We start from the raw sequence: 24,580 nt of genomic DNA, 5'->3' as shown, positions 1-24,580 counted from the left end.
CTCAGTTCTTTATTTCTACTACTCCATGGTTACAGTAAAATGAAAATATGAGATATAACTATAGGTAAACGTAGACCTGTTTCACGCTCAGTTCTTTATTTTCTACTACTGCATGGTTACAGTAAAAGGGAAAATAGAACTTCTTGATTTCAATTGATTTCAGGAATTTTGGTGAAAAAGGTTTGCTGTGTGTTTCTAGAATTCTGAATACCCTTTAAACTTTTTGAAATTTTAAGAAAAAGGAATTTAAAGAACAATGTCTTAATCACGTCTGGAAGAGAGTTCAGCTTAATTGAAAGTATATAAGAAAGCATTAAAACAGTTATCAGATTGCAATACAGGCACGGAATGGGTTTTAAAACTGCAGTTAAACGTTGAAAAGGTGAGAATATCAAGCACATCAAGCACTGCACAAGCACTGCACAAGCTAGATATCTTGACCAAGTGATAATAAACTGTTAAACTAAAATAGTGAGGATATTATCAAAAATCTACATTTGATTAAAGAATTAGAAATGAAAAGGTAAGGTTAATTTATAGCTAAAAACTTAAATGCCAGGTAGATTTGTACATTATTTTCATGGCAAAAACAGTCTTAAAGGGAGTGTTCGCGAAAAATGAAAAGGGGTATAGGCATACGGCAAAATTAAGCGCTTTTGATGGCTACTAATCTTACTTCTATCTGTTGCGTCTATAAGGAGAAAATTGTAAAAAAAAACGTCTCATACCGAATAACGTAGCATCCACCCAAATTGAGAAAATTGCAATCCATGACTCGAGGATCGTAAAATCATTTAGATATTACGACCTCTAGTCATCGATTATTTTTCGATGCATTGGTATATAGTTGATATTTCATAATAGTTTTTATTTGTTTTATATACAATGCACTTAAAACGCCAATTAGTTTGTCCGCCAGGTGTCTCTGCTCTCGATGCTCTTAATGATTCCACCTGACAGAGACACCTAGCGGAAAAAAATCGTTGTTTTAGGTGCATTGTATATAAAAGAAGTAAAAAATATTATGAAAAATTAGATATACAAAAATGTGGAGAAAAATAATCGATGACTAAAGGTTGTAATATCTGAATGATTTGTTTGAAATTTTTTTGGATGCTACGTTATTCAGCATAAGTCGTTTTTAACAATTTTCTCCTTATAAACGCAAAAGAAAAAAGTCAGATTAGTAGCGATCAAAAGCGCTTATTTTTCGTCGTAAGCCTATACACCCTTTTTTTGCGAACACTCCCTTTAAATGATTAAAAAAAAAAATTCTTTGTTTTTACAATCACGCACAATTCGTTTGTAAAACGATCCCCGTCATTCTTGTTCTATCTATTTGTAAATTTGGCTTGTCTGTCTGGTTGTTTTTGATTGTTTGTATCCAATAAACGTCAAGACGGTTGAACCGATCAGAACCAATTTTTTTGTGGCAACTCTCAAGTCACCGAGGAGGGTTGATTGACGGTCAAAATTATCCCGAATAAAAATTCGACAAAAAAATTGTTAAACAGAAAAATCTGCAAAATTTTTGTTTACCTGGTCCTCAGCGTACAATGAAAAACGCAACTTGAAAAGCAACAGTAAAAGCAAATGTTACTATAGCATTAGTAATGAAATATGGAATTAAAGGTACCTGCAAATTTTATACTACATCTAGAATCTCTTAAAATTTGTTTAAAGTGAAAGAAAAAGGTATAATTCACGTTTATTAATATGTGCAACCAAATGCAATGAATGCCCAAATCGAAATGCGTCGTAAACAAATTTTTTAACGCAGCATTTTTTGTTTACTGGTTGTTTTCTTTAAGTATTAAAATCCTGGAAACAAATTATTTCTAAATTGACAATGAACCCTGTTTTTACCAAGCTAATAAGTTCAACCTTTGAGCCATTCATCGAAAAAATGTATCAAATGTCGTCTTGACAATTTTTCAATTGGTTTTATACTATTTTACGTAAATCTCAGTATTTGCGAAAATTAATAAATAGCCATGAATATACGGGAACAGTTTTATAGAGCTCCATATGATCATTTAATTAAAAAAAAAATAATATCTCCAATATTCCATTATCAGAAAGTGAAGAATACGACATTTGATGAATTCTTTCGATGCATGGTTTAACTGTATAATAATAAATGATAAGATCTACATTTAAATATTGTTTAAGGCTGAGTTTTCTTTTAACTTTGGTGACAGCAGTTCAAGGTTTACAATTTGAAAAAACAGAAAGAAACTCGTTTATCGTAGATCTAGATGGTGAAAGGTAAAACATTCTTTATTTCAGTAGCAACAACGGTTTTTTTTGCTATAAAAAGGCTATTCGTGTCAATTTTTTTTTCATTTTTATTTGTTTAATGGTGTTTTGGGCGATTCTGAATTGTAAAGTAAAAAGAAAAATGACTAAAGTTTCAATTTTTAACTTTTCTGTATTTGTCGGTTATGTCATTAAAAAGTTTGCGAAAGATTAGAAGAAAAAACAAATCTCTCTGGAAAGAGTTTTGACTGAAGGGTCCCTTTAGAAAATACGGGCTGTCCCTTTAGAAAACACGTGGTGTCCCTTTAGAAAACACGGACTGTCCCTTTAGAAATATGAATTTAGTCTATGCATTCTTTTGTAATGAAAGTTTGATATTAACAACTAACAATTTGTTCTCTTCGCTAAAACATGAGTCAGCAAATAAACGTAAAATTAGAGTTTTTTTAAATTGTTTTAACGAGAATCCATTATTTTATTAGATTATCTCCAAGCTTTATACTCCATCATACGAATGTAATACAACATATAGCATTTTCTTCATGCAAATTTTTATATTAGCCTTTTGCAATTTTTCTAAATGATTCATTCTTTTTAAATTTTACTGATTTGTTCAGAAAATTGCAATTTAGAGTTATTAACGATCCAATGTGATGTGGGACACCCTGTATATATATACCAGAAAACAGTGTAATGATTGTCTTTATTTGTTTGTATTAGGGATAGCCAATAATTTTGATCCTTTTCACAATTTTTTTTTCAGATTAAACATCTCTACAAAATTGTTAAAAAACAAAAGTTTAGATTCACAGATTAATCACGTTTAAGGCGTTTTAAGAACAAATTTAAAGATTAAAAATTACAAATTACAAACGACGTTTCAAGTACAAAGACGCGTAAAAGACTTTTAAAATAATTATAAATTACCAAATACAAAGACTTTATAAAGACTTGTTAAACAATTACAAATTAAAAATGACGTTTTAAATGCAAAGACTTGTAAAGACTTGTAAAACAATTATAAATTCCAAACGACGTTTTAAATACAAAGACGCGTAAAAGACTTGTAAGAAAAAAAAATCCAAATATTGAGTGAATAAATAAATAATTCAACAATCATTCCATGATGAGCTGTCTAGTCTCAACCCGAAAGGATTTTCCGACCAAAAATGTATTTTGTCTTAAAAAGGTCGTTAACGATAGTTAACGAAGGATTGTCGTTAACAGTCGTGAAATAGAGGTCGTCATTTACGATCGTCAAAAATAAAAACGACATTATATTTTCGTTTACAAAATTACGGAGTTTTCTAAATGGATTGTTTTTAAAAACAATCGTTTCGATTTTCGTTTTTTCTTTGTAGTTTTTAAATCGAAACGATCGTTTACAAAAAAGTGAAAACGATCCATCCCTACCTTCGTTTTAAGATTTTTAAACTACTTTCAAAATGCTTCAATAAGTTTGCACTTTCAGTCAGTTTGCAAAATTTTTACTCTGGTCAAAGATATTAAACAAAACAAATTTTCAGAACGATTGGATAAGTTCTTTTGATAGATTGTTTTTTTTAAGTTTTGGTTAAACAATTTTTTCCCTGATACTTGAAACAATGGCATATCCGATTTGCAATGGTTCTCTAAAAAGTATAAATTAGATATCCATGTTTTTATTCTTGCAAAATGGTTATTTTCGTTTGCAATTCTTCTACAATTGAGAAATTTATAGAATTAAGTACTTTTAAAGCTATAAAACAACGTTATGCTCCACATCTCTGTAATTTTCTTGTTTTACTAAGTACAACCGGTTGCAGTCAAAACATAAACAAACAAAATGTGAACATAGCAGACGAAACTCTTACAGATTACAGCTTTCTCAGTAGGTATCACTATACTAAATCAAAGAATTATTTGAAAAGACGATATCGAATTCGTCACTGAATTCCCATGTTTTTTGGGACACCCTGTATAAAAAGGCTATTCGTGTCAATTTTTTTTTCATTTTTATTTGTTTCATGGTGTTTTGGGCGATTCTGAATAAATAAAAAAGTAAAAATAAAAATGACTAAAGTTTCAATTTTTAACTTTTCTGTATTTGTCGGTTATGTCATTAAAAAGTTTGCGAAAGATTAGAAGAAAAAACAAATCTCTCTGGAAAGAGTTTTGACTGAAGGGTCCCTTTAGAAAACACGGACTGTCCCTTTAGAAAACACGGACTGTCCCTTTAGATAACACGCGCTGTCCCTTTAGAAAACACGGACTGTCCCTTTAGAAATATGAATTTAGTCTATGCATTCTTTTGTAATGAAAGTTTGATATTAACAACTAACAATTTGTTCTCTTTGCTAAAACATGAGTCAGCAAATAGACATAAAAGTAGAGTTTTAAAAAAAAAAATATAACGAGAATCCATTATTTTATTATATTATCTCCAAGCTTTATACTCCATAATACGAATGTAATACAACATATAGCATTTTCTTCATGCAAATTTTTATATTAGCCTTTTACTATGTTTCTAAATGATTCATGCTTTTTAAATTTTACTGATTAGTTCAGAAAATCGCAATTTAGAGTTGAATGGATGGCTCAGGCCGCTCAATAAAACTCGCCAGAAAAAATTATCCATCAAATTAAACACTTCCTCGAGGAAAAAGAAGGATTGAAAAAAGTGGACAAGAAAATTGAAGACTTCTTATTCTATTTTTTCGCTATTTCCGTTAAACTTTTGGTTTTTAACGTTGATTTAATTAGAGGATTTAGAGAAGCTATTCCGCATATTTATCGATAAAAAAACCATAGGGTCAAAGATAGAAGAACTCAACAATTGTGTCAAATTGATACTTTTTAATCTCGAAATTGTCAGACACTTTTAAAATGTCAAACTTTTAATTAATTAATTTTAATTTTAATCAAAATTTGAAATATCAAAGGTTTGCAGATAAATTAAAGTTGTTGGCAAGTGTTTAGTTACTTTGTTGTGATAATTGATGAGCCTCGTTCAAAGTTGTTAATCAGTTTTAAAAACGATAAAAAAACTGTCGTTTTTCGTTTCGTTTTTGAAAAATAACCACTCCTTTTGAACTTTTAAAAAAAGAAAAATGTTTGTTTTCTTAACGACCTTTTTTTAAACGATAGTTTTTTTATAAAAACGATCGTTTTTGAAAAAAAATTGTAAATGAATCTTATGACAATCAATTTTATTTTTTTTTCGGAAGATAAATTTTTGAATGTTGTTTTAAATGTGCTTTTTTGACCGAGAAAAATAACCTTAATATTTTCTGACATAAGGAATTTCTAACCTTCGGTATTCTGTTCTGAGGATTTTCCGACCAAAAATGTATTTTGTCTTAAAAAGGTCGTTAACGATATTTAACGAAGGATTGTCGTTAACAGTCGTAAGAAAAAGGGTCGTCAATTACGATCGTCAAAAAAACGACATTATATTTTTGTTTACAAAACTACGAAGTTTGCTAAAACGATTGTTTTTAAAACAATCGTTTCGATTTTCGGTTTTCCTTTGTAGTTTTTAAATCGAAACGATCGTTTATAAAAAAGTGAAAACGATCCATCCCTAGCTTCGTTTTAAGATTTTTAAACTAATTTCAAAATCCTGCAATAAGTTTGCACTTTGAGTCAGTTTGCAAAATTTTTACTCTGGTCAAAGATATTAAACAAAACAAATTTTCAGAACGATTGGATAAGTTCTTTTGATAAATTGTTTTGATTAAATCTTTATTTTTACTCTCACTTCAAAGAAATGGTTCTCTAAAAAGTATGAATTAGATATCCATGTTTTTATTCTTGCAAAATGGTTGATAAGTTTAGGTTTCTTTAAAACCTTGAATGTGTAAAAACGAGGTTTAAACCTTGAATGTGTAAAAACGAGGTTTAAACCAATATCCATCCATAGTTGTGAATATTTGTAGATATGGATTAACTGTATCTCAGACCGTATTAAACAAAATCCCGCCTGCTGACCTGGAAAATATTAAAAGATTACAACGGAAGAATAAGAATCTAGGGAAAAGACAAGCCCGACAAAATGCTCCCAATATCGCAATCAGGTAAAACCATTTCATTTACAGACTTGCATTGTTTCGAACACAACTCCTTTTGTCAAAAATGAGCTTTTAAATTCATGGTATTTCGTGTGTTGTATATACAATAAGTTTGTTCCTCTTACTTTTGGTCGTAAAATAAAAAGTCAATAGTCATACTATTTTTTCCGATTCAATTTTTAAATAAGTAAAAAAAATAGGGTAGTACAGTATTGAACAATTAATTTGACCAATTTTTAACAGATTTGACAAGACTCGGGTAAATTTTTTACTGTGGCCCGCGAAGCGCGCCGAAACCCCCCCTTAGAACATTTTTTAACCCCTCCCCCCCTAGAAAAATATCATGATGTATATCAAATTATTGGTTTTAGTTGGGTTTGATTTGCTTTTTCCACTCATTTCTGGCATTTACAAACTCTATCAAATAAAGGCTTCACTTCCCATCTTTCAGTTTTAACCTTGTTTTATATCCTTCATTACAGTTATTCATTTTTCATTAACTACTGAATTTATTTTAAGTAACGTAGCATGAAAAATAGTTTTACTCTAAGAGGAAAAAGATGTTCCTTTTTTCAATCTTAAGAAAAGCTACTCTGCAAAACTTAGAAAAAATATTGTCTTTGTTCTTCTTCTACTTTCATGAAAAAAAGTCGTCCTTACACAAGTTTTTTAAAGGTGTTAAAAGCAGACTAATCAATATCACAGAATAGTTGGATTTGGACTTGGATAAGGGGAGGAAGGCCAGCCACAACAATTTCTAGTCCGAGCCACATTCTCCTCATTTTCTCGTCCGAGCCACCTCCAAATCCTCGTCCTTCCAATATTATTTTTAAAAAGTGTCTAGTCCTCCAAGATCAAACAATTGTTTAAGAATCGTGCCACGTTAGGGCATTAATGAAATATTGAATTTTAGTAAATCGAAAAAAAATAGTTTCAATTGAATAAAAGTTTTTAAGTTTTATGTCTTTAAAAGTTCACCTTTTGTTCGTGCATTTTCAGATATTTCTGGTGTAGAATGCCGCAAATAATTCCGAGATCATAGAACTTTTTCTTATTTTTTCTTAATTATAGTAAAAACCATAGATTTTTTCCAGGTGGTTCCATGGGGAAAATGATAGGCATAGGTATGCCAAATATTTTGCTATTTATTTCATATCCCAAAGGTATGCCATTACTGAGGCTGAAGAGTTTTAAATTTTACCTAAATAAAGTTTTACATCATTCTCATGGGTTTGAAGATTCCAACATGATGAAATCATTGCAATACTTTAGTCTATCCATATTTTATGCCCTAACGTGGCCAGATTTGATAAAAAAAGAGTTTTATCTTCAAGAATTAAAAACTTTTCAACACATAATAAACGAAGGACGAGGATTTTTAAAATCTTTAGAAAAGCTACTCTGCAAAACTTTGAAAAATTATTGCCTTTGTTCTTCTTCTACTTTCATGAAAAAAGTCGTCCTTACACAAGTTTTTTAAAGGTGTTAAAAGCAGACTAATCAATATCACAAAATAGTTGGACTTGGACTTGGACTTGGATTCCTTGGATGACCACAAGAAAACTGTGGAAAATGAAGACGACTATAAAACTAAAGTTATGAAGATGCAATACAACAAATACAACAATTGTGCAGTTTACCGAGTAATTTTACTTGTTTAATATAAGATAAATTTCAAAATTTAGTAAAGAGAATCCTGATGCACAGAAAATAGCAGAACAAATTCAAGCTCTGTTCAGGTATCCAAAATCTACATACCTAGCAAAGTCAGAAGTTGAAAATGCTTAAAAAAATTCGTACCAGCTTGGCCTTATATTCACTGACATAGGGTCAAATGACCTTGGGTTAAATGTCATAGGGTCAAACGACATAATAGATTAAAACGACATAGAGACAGAACATTCTTTATCATCGCCCATCCTAGCCGCAGGCAGCGCTCGGTCCAGAAATTGCCTTAACCTGTTCTAACCCAAAATGAGGTGATAGATACTTATTATTTAGCATATTAAAAGAAAAAATCAAAAGAAATATTTTGTCATTTTGACACTTTGTCGTTTTACTCTTTGTCGTGTTTTTGACCGTTTTGTCGTTTGACCCCATGTCGGTGAACCCTCGTCCTGTAATGGAATTACTTTTACCCCATGACTGGCTATATTTCAATAATTTAATAAATGGACGACATTTCAAAAATGAGTTTCACCGCATCCGTCTGGCTTGGCTTGACTGGTATACGTTATTTGTTTATCTTTTACTTTATTGTATTACTATACATTTATTACTAAGTTATTACTATACGTTTATTGCTAAGTTTTGACAGCAATTTCTCCCAAAACAACTTTTGTCATTATATAATAGATTTTTTGTTTTCATGATAAATTAATGAAGAAAAGAATTGTAAAAAAATTATATATTCAGAAATCAAATTGAATCTGACGAAATAGTAAACCCTACACCTAATCCTATAAACCTCGCGCTGACGGGATTAAACCAACCTTCTTCCCCGGAAAATCCAGGTAAATTGGATTACATTTATCTTCTTCTTCTTGAAATCCAGGAATATAGGGTTATTTTGATCTGCTCCATCTTGAAAGCAAGGTAAATAGGAATAAAATGATCTGCTTCTTCTTGAAAGCAAGGTAAATAGAGTTAAATTGATCCCACTTTTCTAGAATTCCAGGTNGATCTCCTTCTTCTAGAAAGCCAGGTAAAGAAGGTTAAATTGATCTCCTTCTTCTAGAAATCCGAGTACATTGGATTATATTGATCTCCTTCTTCTAGAAAGCCAGGCAAAGAAGGTTAAATTGATCTCCTTCTTCTAGAAATCCAGATAAATAGGGTTAAATTGATCCTATTTTTCTAGAAATCCAAGTAAATAGGGTTAAACTGATCTTCTTCTTCTAGATATCCAGGTAAAGGTGCGTGTATACCCCAGTCTAAAAATGGAGTAACACTTGAAGGAAGGTGCGTGTACACCCCAGTCTAAAATTTGCCTGATCCGTGCTGGTACAACACGTACATATGCACTGTATGTACTGTAGTACAGTCAGGTTACCCAGTATAGCCAGGCAAGATCATAGTGTATACACTGTACAGTCGATATAATTGTTCAGGAAGTACACAGTTTCAGCTGAATGTGAATCTTAACCTGGAATTGGAACATGGGAAATCCCACAAGGTGAACAATATGTCGTCATTATTTTTCTTTTTTGTCTCTGCTGCATATATACACACATCATTTTTATCCAAAAAGAAACAATTCAAAGCCTCAATGAGTTTTCAGATTAAAAACATGGATATCTTGTATCGTACCCCAGGAAAATTTAATGAAAAAGAGAAATTTTGCTAACACAAAAAATGTTAGAGTTAATTTATTTTGAAAATGCTCCAAAATTAAAAGAAAAATCCGCGAAAAGGTCCGAAAAATCCAGAAACTATTAAAAATGGGGACTTTCAGAGATCTTCAAAGCTAAAATTGTTGATAGGCAGTAGGCAAGGGGGGTGAGGGAAGCGCCCTAAAAGCCTAGAATATTTATAATTCGATTACTGTACAGTGTATTCTAGGTGAGAGTTCCACAAGGAGAGCTTACACTCATGTATTTACCTCAGATCAGGTTTCTGTCTTAATCAGCTGTAATAAAAATAAAATCACAAATTCTTAAAATAGTTTTTAAAGTTTAAACATTAATTAAAATAAATTTCGTTTTATTGATAATCTAAAAATTTCAAATAACAATTTAAGAATTTACGGCATTGTGTTTTGTATGCATAGAGAATAGAATATTGTTGACAGATAACAGCAACACGCTAGACAAATCCGGATAATAGGCCGGTTGGGATTTTGAAAGGGGTGCTTATTATCCCCAGACGATTCTTTCCCGATGGCCGAACAATACACACACAACAGAGTAACCCCGTCACAGAAATTCGATAACAAAATCTTTATTTCCTAAAAAATAACATAAATTATAGGTCATGTTTAATTGTACAATGTTATAATGAATGTTAATAGTAGAAAAAATCTTACGAATTATTTAAGTATAGAAGGNAGGTTCAAGGTACTAGGTAGTTAAATAGGCCAAAAATGTTGTTAGTTTTTTTCATGGGGCCTTCTAAGGGACTGTTCAGGCAAAAAAAGAACACATTCTCAAATGTAAACTTATGTCTTAGAGAGCACAAGCCGTCTAAGGTATCGTTTTATAGGTAAAAGCATATGCATGTTTCAACAATGATATTGGTTTTTGAAAAAATTAATTTAATTTAATTATTACCCAGGGGTCCTACGGGTGGATCTTCAGTGGAATTAAGCAATCAACATCTTAGAGATTTAATCCAGGTAAAGAAATCTCTTAAAGTGACTTTAAAAATACAGTAAAAAACATTGTACATTGTACACAGTATACTGTATACAGTTATTTTAAAAATAAAACGAATAAACTATTTTTATAATAATTTTGTTTTTGACCCATGGCAGCTCATCACGCTTTATAGTTTTTAAGAAAAATAGTTGATTATCAAATATCGTGAATCATCATAATTTCTATGAAAAGAATTAAGAAATGTAATCTTTTTTTAAAAACTCATGAAAAAAAATCTCTTTGAAAAAAATTTAATTGGGGGCGGGGGGGACACGCTCCTCCTTTATGAGTCATCTAAGCTTGGATCATTTGACTATACAAACAAATTGAGTCTTTGTAGCAAACTCTGATTTTCTAATCCCTATATTTGAGCAACCAAATGTTGCGCATACCTTGGATTTTTTAAACAATGAATTCTGTTAAATAAAACATCTAATTTTGAGATATCAAAGGTTTACACCATCAGGTTGCAAAGATATAGGTATTATACTATTTGATTTTTCGTGAAAGACTCTTCAGGTGTTTTATACTTTCGACCTCAGATACTTTTTTTTAAGGAGAATAAGAATCCGAGCAGTTTAGTCATGCTTCCTAGTGGAGGGATGCTTCTTATGTCTCTTAGTCCATACAGTGATACAAGTACAAGTACAGGTACAGCTACAAGTACAAGTACAAGTACAAGCACAAGTACAAGTACAAGTACAAGTACAAGTACAAGTACAAGTACAAGTACGAGTACAAGTACAAGTACAAGTACAAGTACAAGTACAAGTACAAGTACAAGTACAAGTACAAGTACAAGTACAAGTACGAGTACGAGTACGAGTACGAGTACGAGTACGAGTACAAGTACAAGTACAAGTACAAGTACAAGTACAAGTACAAGTACAGCTACAGGTATTTTGTAAAATATACATCTATATATAAATTTATCTTGTCCGTCTGGGTATTTGTATCCAATAAACGTCAACCGATGGGGCCCAAATTTTGTGTGGGGCCACACGAGACCCCAGAGAAGGTTTATGAATGATCAAAATTGAAAAATTTGTGTTTAAACGTTTTTTATTTTTGTAAAATTTAAAAAATTTAAGACTTAAAAAAATATAGATATATGTCACTACAAATAAAAACTAGTTGAAACAGAGTGATAATTTTGAGACAATTCAACCCTTTCAAAAACTGGAATTTCAAGTTCATTTGATTAAAAAAATAATTGTTTCTTTAATGTTCAGAAATATCCGCAACAGTAAAGTTATTTTATACGTACCCTTAATTATTTCACCCTTATTTGTTGTCCGGGCTATAAACTTTATTGTGACTGCTGATCAATTATCCTGGCTTTACTTTGAACTCCTAAAAATATTAGAACCATCAAGTTTTGAGGTTGCCAAGGGCAAAATTAAGTTGGGATCGTTTTACCTTTTATCAAATGGATAATTATCTAAAATCCCACCTCAATCTTTAATATTCCAGCTCAACCGTATACTTTGTATATACGTTTACCCAAAAAAGGATGAGACTGTGAAGACGACTTGAACGACGATTCCAGGCTTAAACAAAGTCTTCTACATTGAATACAATCTTTTATTGGTTTATTCAATGATTAGGCATTAAAAGAAACAAGTTTACAGTTGCAGACAATAATAAATATAAGGAAACAAACAGAATGAATTATGTACAGTCGTCTCTGAAGTCTCATCATTTGTTATTAACCTGTTTACAAATAGTTTGTACAATATATGGCAACGTAGAATTTTTGCACTCTCATAGTTGTATTCTGACGTCACAAGTATCAACTCAGTTTTTGTGTCCGACAAAATTATTAGTAATAGTGATAATTTTAGAATAAAATGCTTATCTTACAGTAAAATAATTGCAATTTGATGTGTTCTTTATTTTCCTTTTTTACACTTTTTTATTTAATCTTGGAAAACATGTCAACTAATGTGAGAAAATTTTGTTTTCCTTGTTATATTTGACACTTGTGACGTCGTGCATATAATTAGTCAATTTCTCTCTTGCCACCTATTGTACTTGATAATCTATTTGATGATTCTGTTTTTAGAGAACATCAAACTTATGAATGATGATTCAATTCAGGTAAAATATGTTTAATAAACAGAAATTTTCTTGTAAAAAATATGTCCTAAGGTGTTGGGACATTTTATAGAAAGATATTTCAAAGATAAACATTTCATAGATAGACATTTCAATTTCATAGACAGGACATTTCATAGATAAAACATTTTATAGACAGGAGATTTTCATAGACAGAGTAAATTTTTCCATGATAGACGTAATTTCATAGACAGAAAAGAACTTTCTTTAGAATTTAAGGTTTTTTGACATTTTTACTAACCAATTACTTAAAAGCGAAAAATAACATAACTTATTGTCATCGATTTTTTTTCTTTGGATAGATTATACATTCCAAAGAATGTATAGACACAGAATTTCTTCTGGATACATTTTAGGGCTCCATCTTTCATTCCAAGCGTGTCTCAGACATAGTCATGTGAACTATCTGACAAATGCTCCCATTCTCCATCAATTACGAAAACCAATTTGCTGAAGTTAAAAAACTATTTTTTAATTTTTTTATGGTTTTATAAGCATCTCTTTTAACTGGTTACAGTTTCTTAATTCAACTCGATTCCATCAATACCTAGAATGGCATTCGTATATAGTTAATATTTAATATTCGTTTTATATACAATGCATTTAAAACGCCGAAATAGTTGGCTGCAGCCAGATGTCTCAGCTCTTGATGCTTTGAATGATTACCAGATGTAGCAAACACCTAGCATAAAAAAGTCTTTTTTATTGCAATTTACATAAAAAAATACCAAATATTATGAAATATCAATTAAATATGAATGCGTCGAAAAATAATCGATGACTTTAGGTTGTAATATCTGAATAATTTGTTCGAATATATTGTTTTTTTTACGATACGAGTCGTATATTGCAACTTTCTGAATTTGTATGGACGCCACGTTCTTCAGTATAAGTCGTTTCTAACAATTTTCGCCTTATAAACGCGACATATCGCGAACACTTCCTTTAATGTTGTTTTGAAAAACAATGACCTACCTCTCTTTTTTTTACGCAACAGGAATGTAATTTCAAGTGACCCTGAATGAGATACTGTTGAGTATAGATAGATCGATATCTTCCTCATTGCTACCAAAATAATAGCTTAAAGCTACCGTTGTGAATCAGCCTTATTACCCAGTAAATAAAGGGAAGTATAATAGAATAAGTATTCTATCTTGAAAAATTAAGTCAGGTGATGAATTGAATACAAGAAGTGAGAATCTGACCCCCAGTTTGCGCAATGTTGAAGAAAATGCTACGAATACGTTTGATCAAGAAGACGACGAAGGTTATACTACTGAAGAATTAAAGTTTAAAGTAGAAGAGGAGGATTTTACTTATCCCCCAAGTTGGAAGAAAGGAACTATACCAGTGTTTCCATTAGGTAATTTAATTTCATTATTGTTTTTAACGATAATTAGCACTCGGAGTCGGAAGTTAAAATAGTTATAAACTTAACATTCTCCTTAATTTTACCTTCTCATTCTTTTTGGTTTGCAGTGAAGAACCAGAAAACTATGGAATAGAAAGACGACAGTATAACAATGTTTAAAGGTATTTTTTATGTTAATTGGTCTGTTCACATTGCACACTTGCTGTGTTTCATGTTTATTGGACTAAAAGTCGTCTTCCTATTCCAGAGTTTTCTGATTTTTTCTGCTCATACCATATTATCAGTTTATATACGCAACAAACATTAAGCATGTTCTTAATCTTTTTTTAAAAACATGAAAAGTAGGGTTACTATTCAATGTAATAGTTGTATAACAACTGCAGTAAGTAAGGTTTGTTCCAATTACTTTTGTTTTGTAAAAGAAAATGGTTAAAGATGTCGGAACACAAACTATCCGGTCCTATAACAGCTTCTGAGCATTCAGAAACAAAGTATATAATATTGTTAAGCATTTTACAAAAAAAAACTATACTTTTTGATTATTTCTTTTATTATAGTTCCCAGAGTTTCCTTAGAAGAAAATAATGTATCGCAACCAGGTTATTTGTTTATGTAAGATTTAAAAAATCCAGCATCAACTTGGTAACTAACATTTAATAAATAATAGCTACATGCATCGAAAGAATTCATCAAATGTCGTATTCTTCACTTTCTGATAATGGAATGATGCAGATATTTAGTTTTTTAATTAAATGATTATATGGAGCTCTTTAAAACTGTTCCCGCATATTCATGGCTATTATTTATTTTCGCAAATACTGAGATTTACGTAAATTAGTATAAACCCCATTGAAAAATTGTCAAGACGACATTTGATAAATTCTTTCGATGTATGGCTCACTTAGAGTTTAACTACAGGGTGTCCCAAAAACATCGGAATTCAGTGACGAATTCGATATCGTCTTTGTTATGAATTAGCATTGTAATACCTAATTTCAAAAGCCATAATATTTTTATGTCTGCTAGAATTCATTTTATGAAAAGGGTAAAAGACTGTAAAGATGTGTCTATAATGTCTCCGCAAGATGAACAGTGAAGACGGACAAGTTTACTCTGTTTGTATACTGCAATTTTCTTGTTTTACTAAGTACACCCCTATGCGGTCAAAACATAAGCAAACAAAATGTGAACATAGCAGTCGAAACTCTTACAGATTACAGCTTTATCAGTAGGTATCACTTTACTAAATCAAAGAATTATTTGAAAAGACGATATCGAATTCGTCACTGAATTCCCATGTTTATTGGGACACCCTGAAGATACAAAACGATTTTTAGTAATTTTAAAGCATGTTCTTTTTTTACATATTAATTTATTTATATATATAAATTTAACTTGTTTGGGTGTTTTTTTGTTTGTCTGTTTGTTTCAGAAAATTGAAATAGAAGCCTAGTATATATAGATTGTAACAAACGATTTACAAAACGATTTATAGTAATTTTAAAGCGTGTTCTTTTTTTTAAAAGAAAAGGGAATTTTGTACCAAACCTGGGAAAATGGAGAAATGCCGGTTTTTCCACATTCATATAAGGTTAGTATTAAGAAGGCAACAATCTAAATTATTTCCTGGACCTATTTTTTTCACATATTTATTTTTTAAACTTGAATTTTAACAATATTCTATAACTGAAGAAATGTTTTGTTGAAAACAAAAGATGATAAAAAGAAAGTTTCAAAAATAACAAATTAGTAAAAGAAACAGATACATATTATACAAGAGAATCTGAAACTAAACTTTTTTAATGTCAAAAACAGACAAATTTATTTTTTACATTTTTCCAACCCTTTTTGGACATTTTTTCAAACCTCCCAGCTCCAAAAGTATCAAAGTGAGCGGTCTATATAAAAAAGTACTGGCCTGGAAAAATTGGGCTATTAACATGCAATGCAACCCAACATCTTTACTCTAAGGCCAAGCTAAGGGCTCCCTCAAGGCTATACATAGATTTAGACCCTCTCCCCCCAGCCTTTATAGGGTTAAGAAAAAGCTAATTTTTGCGGTAATTGGAAAACGTCAAACGACTGAACCGATCGGCCCAAATTTTTTGTGGGACCTGCGTGACCCCAGAGAAGGTTTATGGATGATCGAATTTTCAAATATTTGCTGAAACAAAGTTTGATATTTGAAAATTTAAAAAAGCCACGAAATTTTTTTTTATAAAACCCGCTAAATATTTTTATTTGTTTTTGTTTTACAGTGTATTCAAAGAGAACATGTTCAAAAATAAAATAGAAAATGACATATATGTATTTCTTTCTTGTGTTTTTTTCTCATCATGCAATTGTTAATTTTCATATTGTTGGTTTCAATCACATTGTTGTTTATTTTTTGTTGTTGTTGTCCTAAATATAAAATGTATATAAACTATGCATCTATGCATCCTATGCATTTAAAAAAGGGTATTATTATTCCTATGGTCTCATATTAGACCTCTAATGTGTTGTTGCCCTTTGTCTATCTAGATGTTGTTTATTTTTGCTGTTGTTGTCCTATTTCTATCTAGAAGTTGTCTATTTATCGTTGTTGTTGTCCTATTTATATCTAGAAGTTTAATTTATTTATTATTGTTGTTGTCTATCTAGATGTTGTTTATTTTTGTTGATGTTGTCCTATGTCTATCTGAAAGTTTTTTTATTGTTGTTGTTGTCCTTTGTCTATATAGAAGTTGTTTATTTTTGTTGTTGTCCTTTCTCTGTCTAAAAGTTGTTTATTTGTGTTTTTATTGTCCTTTGTCTATCTAGAAGTTGTTTATTTTTGTTGTTGTCCTTTGTCTATCTAAAAGTTTTTTATTTTTGTTGTTGTTGTCCTTTGTCTATCTAATAGTTGTTTATTTTTGTTGTTATTGTCCTTTGTCTATCTAGAAGTTGTATATTTTTGTTGTTGTTGTCCTTTGTCTATCTAAAAGTTGTTTATTTTGTTGTTGTTGTCCTTTGTCTATCTAATAGTTGTTTATCTTTGTGTTTATTGTCCTTTGTCTATCTAAAAGTTGTTTATTTTTGTTGTTGTTGTCCTTTGTCTACATAATGTAAAATATTTCTATCATTTTCTATTTCTATTTTGTATTTTTAATCCTAGTAGTATTAAATTACAATTAAAATATATTAAAATATATAGATCTTAACATTAAAAATTTTACGCGTTGGTAGCTGTAGCTTTACTACAGAGAAAAGATAAAAATAGTATTATTATCTTTTTTTATTTAAACGCCATGAAGTGACTTCGCAGTTTTGTTTATGTTTGTTTAGAAATATTCTAAACATATTGTTTAGAGGATATAAGTCTACTTTTAAAATACTTTTAACCAAAACCAAGAAATGAATTTTTTGACAGACATCATTTGAATGGATATTTTGAGACTAATGAGAGGAATTAAAAATCTAATTGGATTCTAAAATTGTGGATAATAAATCTTGCATGGTTAGAGATAGGCGCTTTCGGCTTTGTTCATATCTGATTCACAATGGACCCTTAAAACCTTTGATTGTTTTTGAAAACTGTTTATTTTCATTTGTAAGTTATCTACAGCAGTGGCTTGTGCATTTCTTGCTTAAGAAACAATGGAAAAAGTATCAGAATTAAACACTTCTCATGCCAGATAAACGACGTTTTCTTCTCCATTATTGATCAGAATAAGGTTCCAATTGGATCGATTTGAATCGGAAATGCACCTTTTTAAAAGGGCAGTCAATTTACGAAGGGAGTTCCTTTAAGAATAATTTTTGTTTGATCAGGATCTGGATCAGGATGACCATGCTGCGACTCCATTTATCGAAAAAGTAGAATTATCCAAGAAGACTCCATTGATTGAAAAAGAAGAATTGTTCAAGAAGACTCCATTGATTGAAAAAGAAGAATTGTCCAAGAAGACTCCATTGATTGAAAAAGAAGAGTTGTCTAAGAAGACTCCATTGATTGAAAAAGAAGAATTGTCTAAGAAGACTCCGTCTCTTCTCTCATTTCTTACTCCTACTAGAATAGAAGATCCTGGGTTATTTGGTTCTCAAACAGCAAACCCAAATATTTTCAGTAAGGAATCTTTAGAACAAGGGTGTATAATTAAGGTTGGGTACTCTTGATACGCTCCAATGTACGTAAAATATCGTCACTGTAGATAAACACCTCATATGATTTCACTGATTATATAGGCGAGAGTGACATTATATCAGGTTTTTATCTATCTATCTTTAGAAAATATACACCGTAAAACGTCACATTGTTCTCAAAAAAATCCTAACATTTTTCTCCACAATACTGCACTCTCGATTCAAATATGATACCTAGCCAGTCTCTCCCTTTAAACAAGAATGAGATCTTAGTCTGCCAAATTGAAGTTTAGAATCATTTACTTTGATAAAGAATTTGTATTCTGTGGAGATACTTAAGTTTTAGAAAAATATTTTGAGCACAGATCAAAGCTTTACTGATTTGAAATTTAAGTAGGAAGTATGATATTTATTAAAATGGAAATGACAAAATTGATTCTAAAGCAGAATATGAAGATACCGAAATCTATGGTATGGAAGAAAATGAGGAAGAATATGAAACAATTAAATCAAGATATAGAACTGATGACACCGACAGTGATCTCAACAAACCACAGTGAGTTTTTTTTATAGTTTTTTACTTAGTTTTGCCTTTACAATTTACTTATTACAAGGGGGACATTAGCTGCAATCAGCGATCTGGCCCATTTCTTACCCTGATTGTCAACATTGTTCAAAATCTGCCAATTTATTTTTCGAGATTATTATCTTTCAATCATATTTGAGTAGACAGAAGTAGGACTGAACTAGTACTGTAGTAGGACAGGGATATATGTCGGGGTAGAACAGGGATATATGTCAGTGTAGGACAGGGATATATGTCGGGGTAGGACAGGGATATATGTCAGGGTAGGACAGGGATATATGTCAGGGTAGGACAGGAATATATGTCGGGGTAGGACAGGAATATATGTCAGGGTAGGACAGGGATATATGTCAGGGTAGGACAGGAATATATGTCGGGGTAGGACAGGAATATATGTCAGGGTAGGACAGGAATATATGTCAGGGTAGGACAGGGATATATGTCAGGGTAGGACAGGGATATATGTCAGGGTAGGACAGGAATATATGTCAGGGTAGGACAGGAATTTATGTCAGGGTATGACAGGGATATATGTCGGGGTAGGACAGGGATATATGTCAGGGTAGGACAGGAATATATGTCGGGGTAGGACAGGAATATATGTCAGGCTAGGACAGGAATATATGTCAGGGTAGGACAGGGATATATTTCAGGGTAGGACAGGGATATATGTCAGGGTAGGACAGGAAAGTTTTATCAAAATCAAACTATGTTCTGATAGTCTTCATTCAATACATGTTCTCATGTCATATAAATATTTAAAACTATTGTCAGATTTAATTAAAATAAATTATTAAAGTTAAAAATATACTTGTTCTCCTCCTTTGGCGATGACAGCTCCCGGGCGCCCAGCGATTGACTCAATCATTTTTCTACACAACATGTTGTCACTGTCACAGTGTGCCAATAGAAAAGATCTGGGCAATCATCAAGCAGAGGTTGGAGGAGAAGGAGATCACAAACCTCAACTTCCTGAAGCTTAACATCAAGAATTAAGATATGGAGGGAACCAAAGAAGTAAATATATACAACCTTATACCAATAAACTGTTTAAATCATGCAATCATCGTGTGCTTTTATAAGAATAGATTCAAAAGTCCTGAATACTTTGTGCTCAACCTTTATGTAGGTTTGGGTAGATCCGGGAGCTGAATGTGATTTTGAAAACTCAGGAGTTTAAACATGGTTTATATTAGAATATATAACGTGCCTCTAGATATTATATTTTAGTGAGAATATAAACGTTGTGATCCCTGGACAGTTTAACCTACCAGTCCGCCCTAACGGCGTGGAACAGTGCAAGAAGGATTCATCTACTGGGGGTAAACGAGTCTGTACAACACAACTTGGTAGGGATTCTAATCAGATTGATTTATCAACTGATCATATAATATATAATGTTTCAGAGTTTTACACCTGATCGAATATAATTAATTTTCAATTAGAAAATTATGGATATTTCATGTAGTCTTGATCCAATAAAGCTGTTGAGCTTTGTAATGTTGTGTGTCAGGGTTGAATCCATTCAATTAGAAAATTATGGATATTTCATGTAGTCTTGATCCAATAAAGCTGTCGAGCTTTGTAATGTTGTGTGTCAGGGTTGAATCCTTTCAATTAGAAAATTATGGATATTTCATGTAGTCTTGATCCAATAAAGCTGTTGAGCTTTGTAATGTTGTGTGTCAGGGTTGAATCCATTCAAGGTCTCTAGAAATTACATTTATAAAGTCCCCTAAGCAATTTTCTAAAATATTTCTAAAATTTTTTTAAGAAATTATTAATTTAAGTTATTAAAGATTGGCTTTTCTAGCTTCTCTCTTTATTGGCAAAATAACATAATATCATATTTGTTTCCATTACTTTTCATTGTCCTTTACACAATTTTTTACGTTTGCTTACAAAACAAGTTTGAGGCACATTCCCTTACTATAAAACCTCGCACCCTTTATTAATTAATATTATTAACTATCTATCCTTCCACTCAGCATTGAGAGCTAGATAGAGAAAACTGCCGTACATAATGTTTCTGTAATTTCATAAGTTTTCTTATTTAAATTATACCATATTCTTGTGGCAGTTCACTGCGCGTTGAGGAAATGAAATTTTCAAGATTCAACAGAGGTTTCTTCATTCTGTTCTTTTTTTCTATTATCCTTTTTTTAGTAAACTACTGATTTTTTCAATTTTATTTCTCTTTTTAATATTTTGATTTTTGCCTTCTTTTTGTTGTTATTATTAATTATCATATATTGGGGTAGTTTTATGACTTTTATATTATGAATAATTAATTAAAAGTTTTAATTAATGATCAATCTTATTAAGCTCTTGAAATAAAAGAATAGTCAAAAACATTAAATATTGATTTCAGCGAACAATTGCAATGGAGGATTCAAAGTCGGAGGGAATTGTAATGGACAGGACAGGTATAACCATGGAGGAATATGTACTGGGAGTGATGACTAGAATAATACCTTTATATTTGAATTTTATGTTGTAGTGAATTTTAAATAAAGAAGAACAGATATGGGAAAGGGGAGAAAAGTGTTTAATACAACCCGATGTCGTAGATATTTAAAACTAACTATGAATTATATCAGATCAAACTGTCTAAGTTCGAAATATCAAAGGTTTAACACCATCAGGATGCAAGATATAGGATTAGTAAGTTTGAGTTTGTGGCAAGAGCTCAGTATCTTTGTTATATTTCTTTAATTCATTTATTACAGTTTGGACACGAGCAGACTCCCGCCATCCGAGTTCAAGATGGGAGGGGGAGCACAGGTCAGAACAATAACAAAATATGTTAAATATTAATTTTAATATTTTACCAAATATCTAATATTTATCAATTATTTACCAAATTGTTTTCTAAATGGACTGTTGTCGTTTTTTAAATGACCTTTCATTTAAACATCATTTAAAGGGTTGATATGCCCGGTTTTCTTTCACTCTTTCACCATGTTATCTGATTAATAACGCGTTAGATATAGTCGTTTTTCTGAATTAAAAATTTTCTAATTCTGAAGATTCCAGCTCTATGGTTTCTGGAACAAAAATTTGCCTGTTACTTTTAAAGAAAAACACAATTGATCAAATATTTAATATTTAAAGTTAAAAACAATGATATCTTATTCATTTGTGATCAAAAAGAAAACTTTAAAGGTTTCTGTTGTGTTGTTATTTTTATATACTTTCCAAATAGTTTTTTAAAAATATTATTAAAAATATTTTCTTAGAAGACTCAATATAGTGTTTTCATACAAAATTTACTTTTTGATATCAAAATCAAAAGGATTACGATAACAACATGTAAAAACATATAAATACCCCCTCCCCCCCCCAAAAAAAAAAAATACTTTTTTGCAGGGTGCAGTAGAGCAAAGTTTGTATCCTTTCTCCTTTCAGCAAACTAATATGAATATGCAACCAACGTAAGTAAACATTCAAGTTTCGAATAAATAAATACAAAACGTAGTACTTTAAAGGGAGTGTTCGCGAAAAATGAAAGGGGGTATAGGCTTAATGCGATAAAATCGCTACTAATCTTACTTCTATCTGTTGCGTCTATAAGGAGAAAATTGTTAAAGACGTCTCATACCGAATAACTTAGTGTCCATACAAATTGAGAAAATTTCAACGTGTCCATACAAATTGAGGAAGTTTGAACATACGACTTAGACCGTAAAAAAATCAATTTAATTTCAAACAAATCATTCAGATATTACAACCTATAGTCATCGATTATCTTTCGCCACATTTGTATATAATATGTAAAAACATATAAATACCCCCTCCCCCCCCCAAAAAAAAAAATTACTTATTTGCAGGGGGCAGTCGAGCAAAATTTGTATCCTTTCTCCTTTCAGCAAACTAATATGAATATGCAACTAACGTAAGTAAACATTCAAGTTTCGAATATATAAATACAAAACGTAGTGCTTCGAACAATTACTTAAGGTTGAAAAAAAAAAACAGTTCCAAGTTTTATTTTAAAGACCTTAGATATTTCAAACTATGAATTATGTTAGATAAAATAATCTTTTGAAATATTAAATGTTGAAATCATCAGGTTTAAGTACGATCTCTAAAATTGATGATTGAAGAATTAATAAAATCTATTTTTTTAGAAATTACAACAGTCATGAATCCGCAGGATTTTCAATGAACAGGTACGACAACAATTTCATGCACACAGCGAGAACCATTAAACTCTTGAATTTGAAGTTTTCCGACTCAAGCTATAACTTTAAATAGTCCAATAAACATTAGACACAGCAATTTGTATAGATTAACCCCATTAGATCGAAAAAAAATATCGATTTCGTTTCGTTTTGGATTTTTAAAACTAACGAATCTCCGTTTTTTTTAGAAAAAAAAACGATATTGCAAACACTTTTGGTTTTTGTAAATGTTCCCCCAAGTTAATTTGAACTTAAACAATTGGCTATTTGAAAAGATTCTGAAATTTTAGAAGTTGTCATTTAAAACAAGGCTTGTCCTAAGCGAAACGACGTCTAATAAAATAAAAATTACTACTTCGTGTTTTAATCTTTAAATAAACACAATTTTTTTTATAAAAACAATTGTTTCGTTTTTTGTTTTCTTTTACGTCGTTAACGAAGCGATCGTTTTTTAGAAAAGTGAAAACGATCAATCATGAATTATTCAACATTTCGATAAAAATTTATAAAATAAACATTATACAATACATGTATCTACAAAGTGTTGATTTGTAATATTAACAAAATTTGACAATGGCGCAATTTAAAAATGTTCTTTTAAAATACAAACTTGTTTAGATTAACTTCAAGACCAACATCACCACCACCCACTACAACAATAACATCAGTAACAACAACAACAGCAAGCACAACAACACTAAGTGCTAGAGAAGCTATTAGGCAACATGTAAGTTAAAAAATAACCCAAGACCTCCCTCCCTCTCACTGTGGGATAATTTAGGGGTCAGGGGGTCACAATCTTCTTCTTAAAATGCATATGCCTAGTGTTTCATGATGAGATTAAATATTTAGATCAAACAAGTTTATTCTAAGAACGCCAGATTGGTTCGTTTTCTTGACTGGAAGGGCCTTCATTTAATTTCTCCCCCATGTATTTATTGATACATTAGTTAAAATTGGTTAACCCTATCCCTGCTGGGGTACTTGAAAACCAGGATACGCTGGGGGGGGGACCCCGGCCCTTCCTTCCCCCGTCCTTAGTAGAATTGTTGAGAAAGGGTAATGGTTCTGAAAAATCTAGTGGCCAGAACTATAGTTCAGCACTCCGAATTCTGTTGCATAAAATTCAACAATATACTGGGTACACTAGACGGGCCGGTATGGCATCTTTGTACCGGTCCGGATCATGTAACTTTTGAACTTGTGTGAGTCTTTATTAGATCTATTTACGATTACAATCAAATGTTTGCTAAAGTTTTTGTATCCTTCTTGGTTGCTCGGTGCAGTGTGCATGGAATTAGTTTATGGTGGAAACCAGAGAAAATAATTGTTTGTTTTGAACTTAACTAAACTGTGTGCTGTGCACTGTTGCTGGGTTTATTTGAATTGGAAGTTGTTCACTGAACAGTACAACCCGTCAAGCTAAGCTCCAAAATGTTTCGGTCAAGTTGAGGCTTTAATGCTTAATTTCATTACAACCAAAATGTCGAAGGTCTCACCCAACAAATCTCCAAAAATGCTGTAAATTATATTTCCAGGTGATGGCAATG

General features: G+C 31.2%; 1 protein-coding gene across 1 annotated transcript; it reads left to right on the top strand.

Moving 5' to 3' along the window:
* Positions 1-202: 202 nt before the first annotated feature.
* LOC111709253 (uncharacterized) lies at positions 203-22,284 on the top strand. The gene is made up of 19 exons (XM_023482880.1): positions 203-523; positions 2,173-2,268; positions 6,180-6,317; positions 7,997-8,050; positions 8,727-8,824; positions 9,422-9,486; positions 9,873-9,922; positions 10,584-10,644; positions 11,224-11,317; positions 12,732-12,766; positions 13,952-14,147; positions 14,714-14,755; positions 15,683-15,747; positions 17,949-18,243; positions 18,705-18,816; positions 20,077-20,195; positions 21,218-21,272; positions 21,576-21,630; positions 22,216-22,284. The coding sequence occupies exons 1-19, from the start codon at positions 516-518 to the stop codon at positions 22,282-22,284; spliced, it is 1,707 nt and encodes a 568-aa protein (XP_023338648.1). The 5' UTR covers positions 203-515.
* The last annotated feature ends 2,296 nt before the right edge of the window (positions 22,285-24,580 follow it).

The sequence above is a fragment of the Eurytemora carolleeae genome, unplaced genomic scaffold (assembly GCF_000591075.1).
Source record: "Eurytemora carolleeae unplaced genomic scaffold, Eaff_2.0 scaffold255, whole genome shotgun sequence".
NCBI classification, from domain to species: domain Eukaryota; kingdom Metazoa; phylum Arthropoda; class Copepoda; order Calanoida; family Temoridae; genus Eurytemora; species Eurytemora carolleeae.
The sequence above is the reverse complement of the archived record's forward strand: the minus strand, read 5'-3'. Positions and strand labels throughout refer to the sequence as shown.

Coding starts and splice junctions, on each gene's coding strand:
- LOC111709253 (XM_023482880.1), top strand. Junction 8,051..8,726: donor CAAATTCAAGCTCTGTTCAG/GTATCCAAAATC, acceptor TTATATATTCAG/AAATCAAATTGAATCTGACG. Junction 18,817..20,076: donor AGTGATCTCAACAAACCACA/GTGAGTTTTTTT, acceptor ATTATATTTTAG/TGAGAATATAAACGTTGTGA.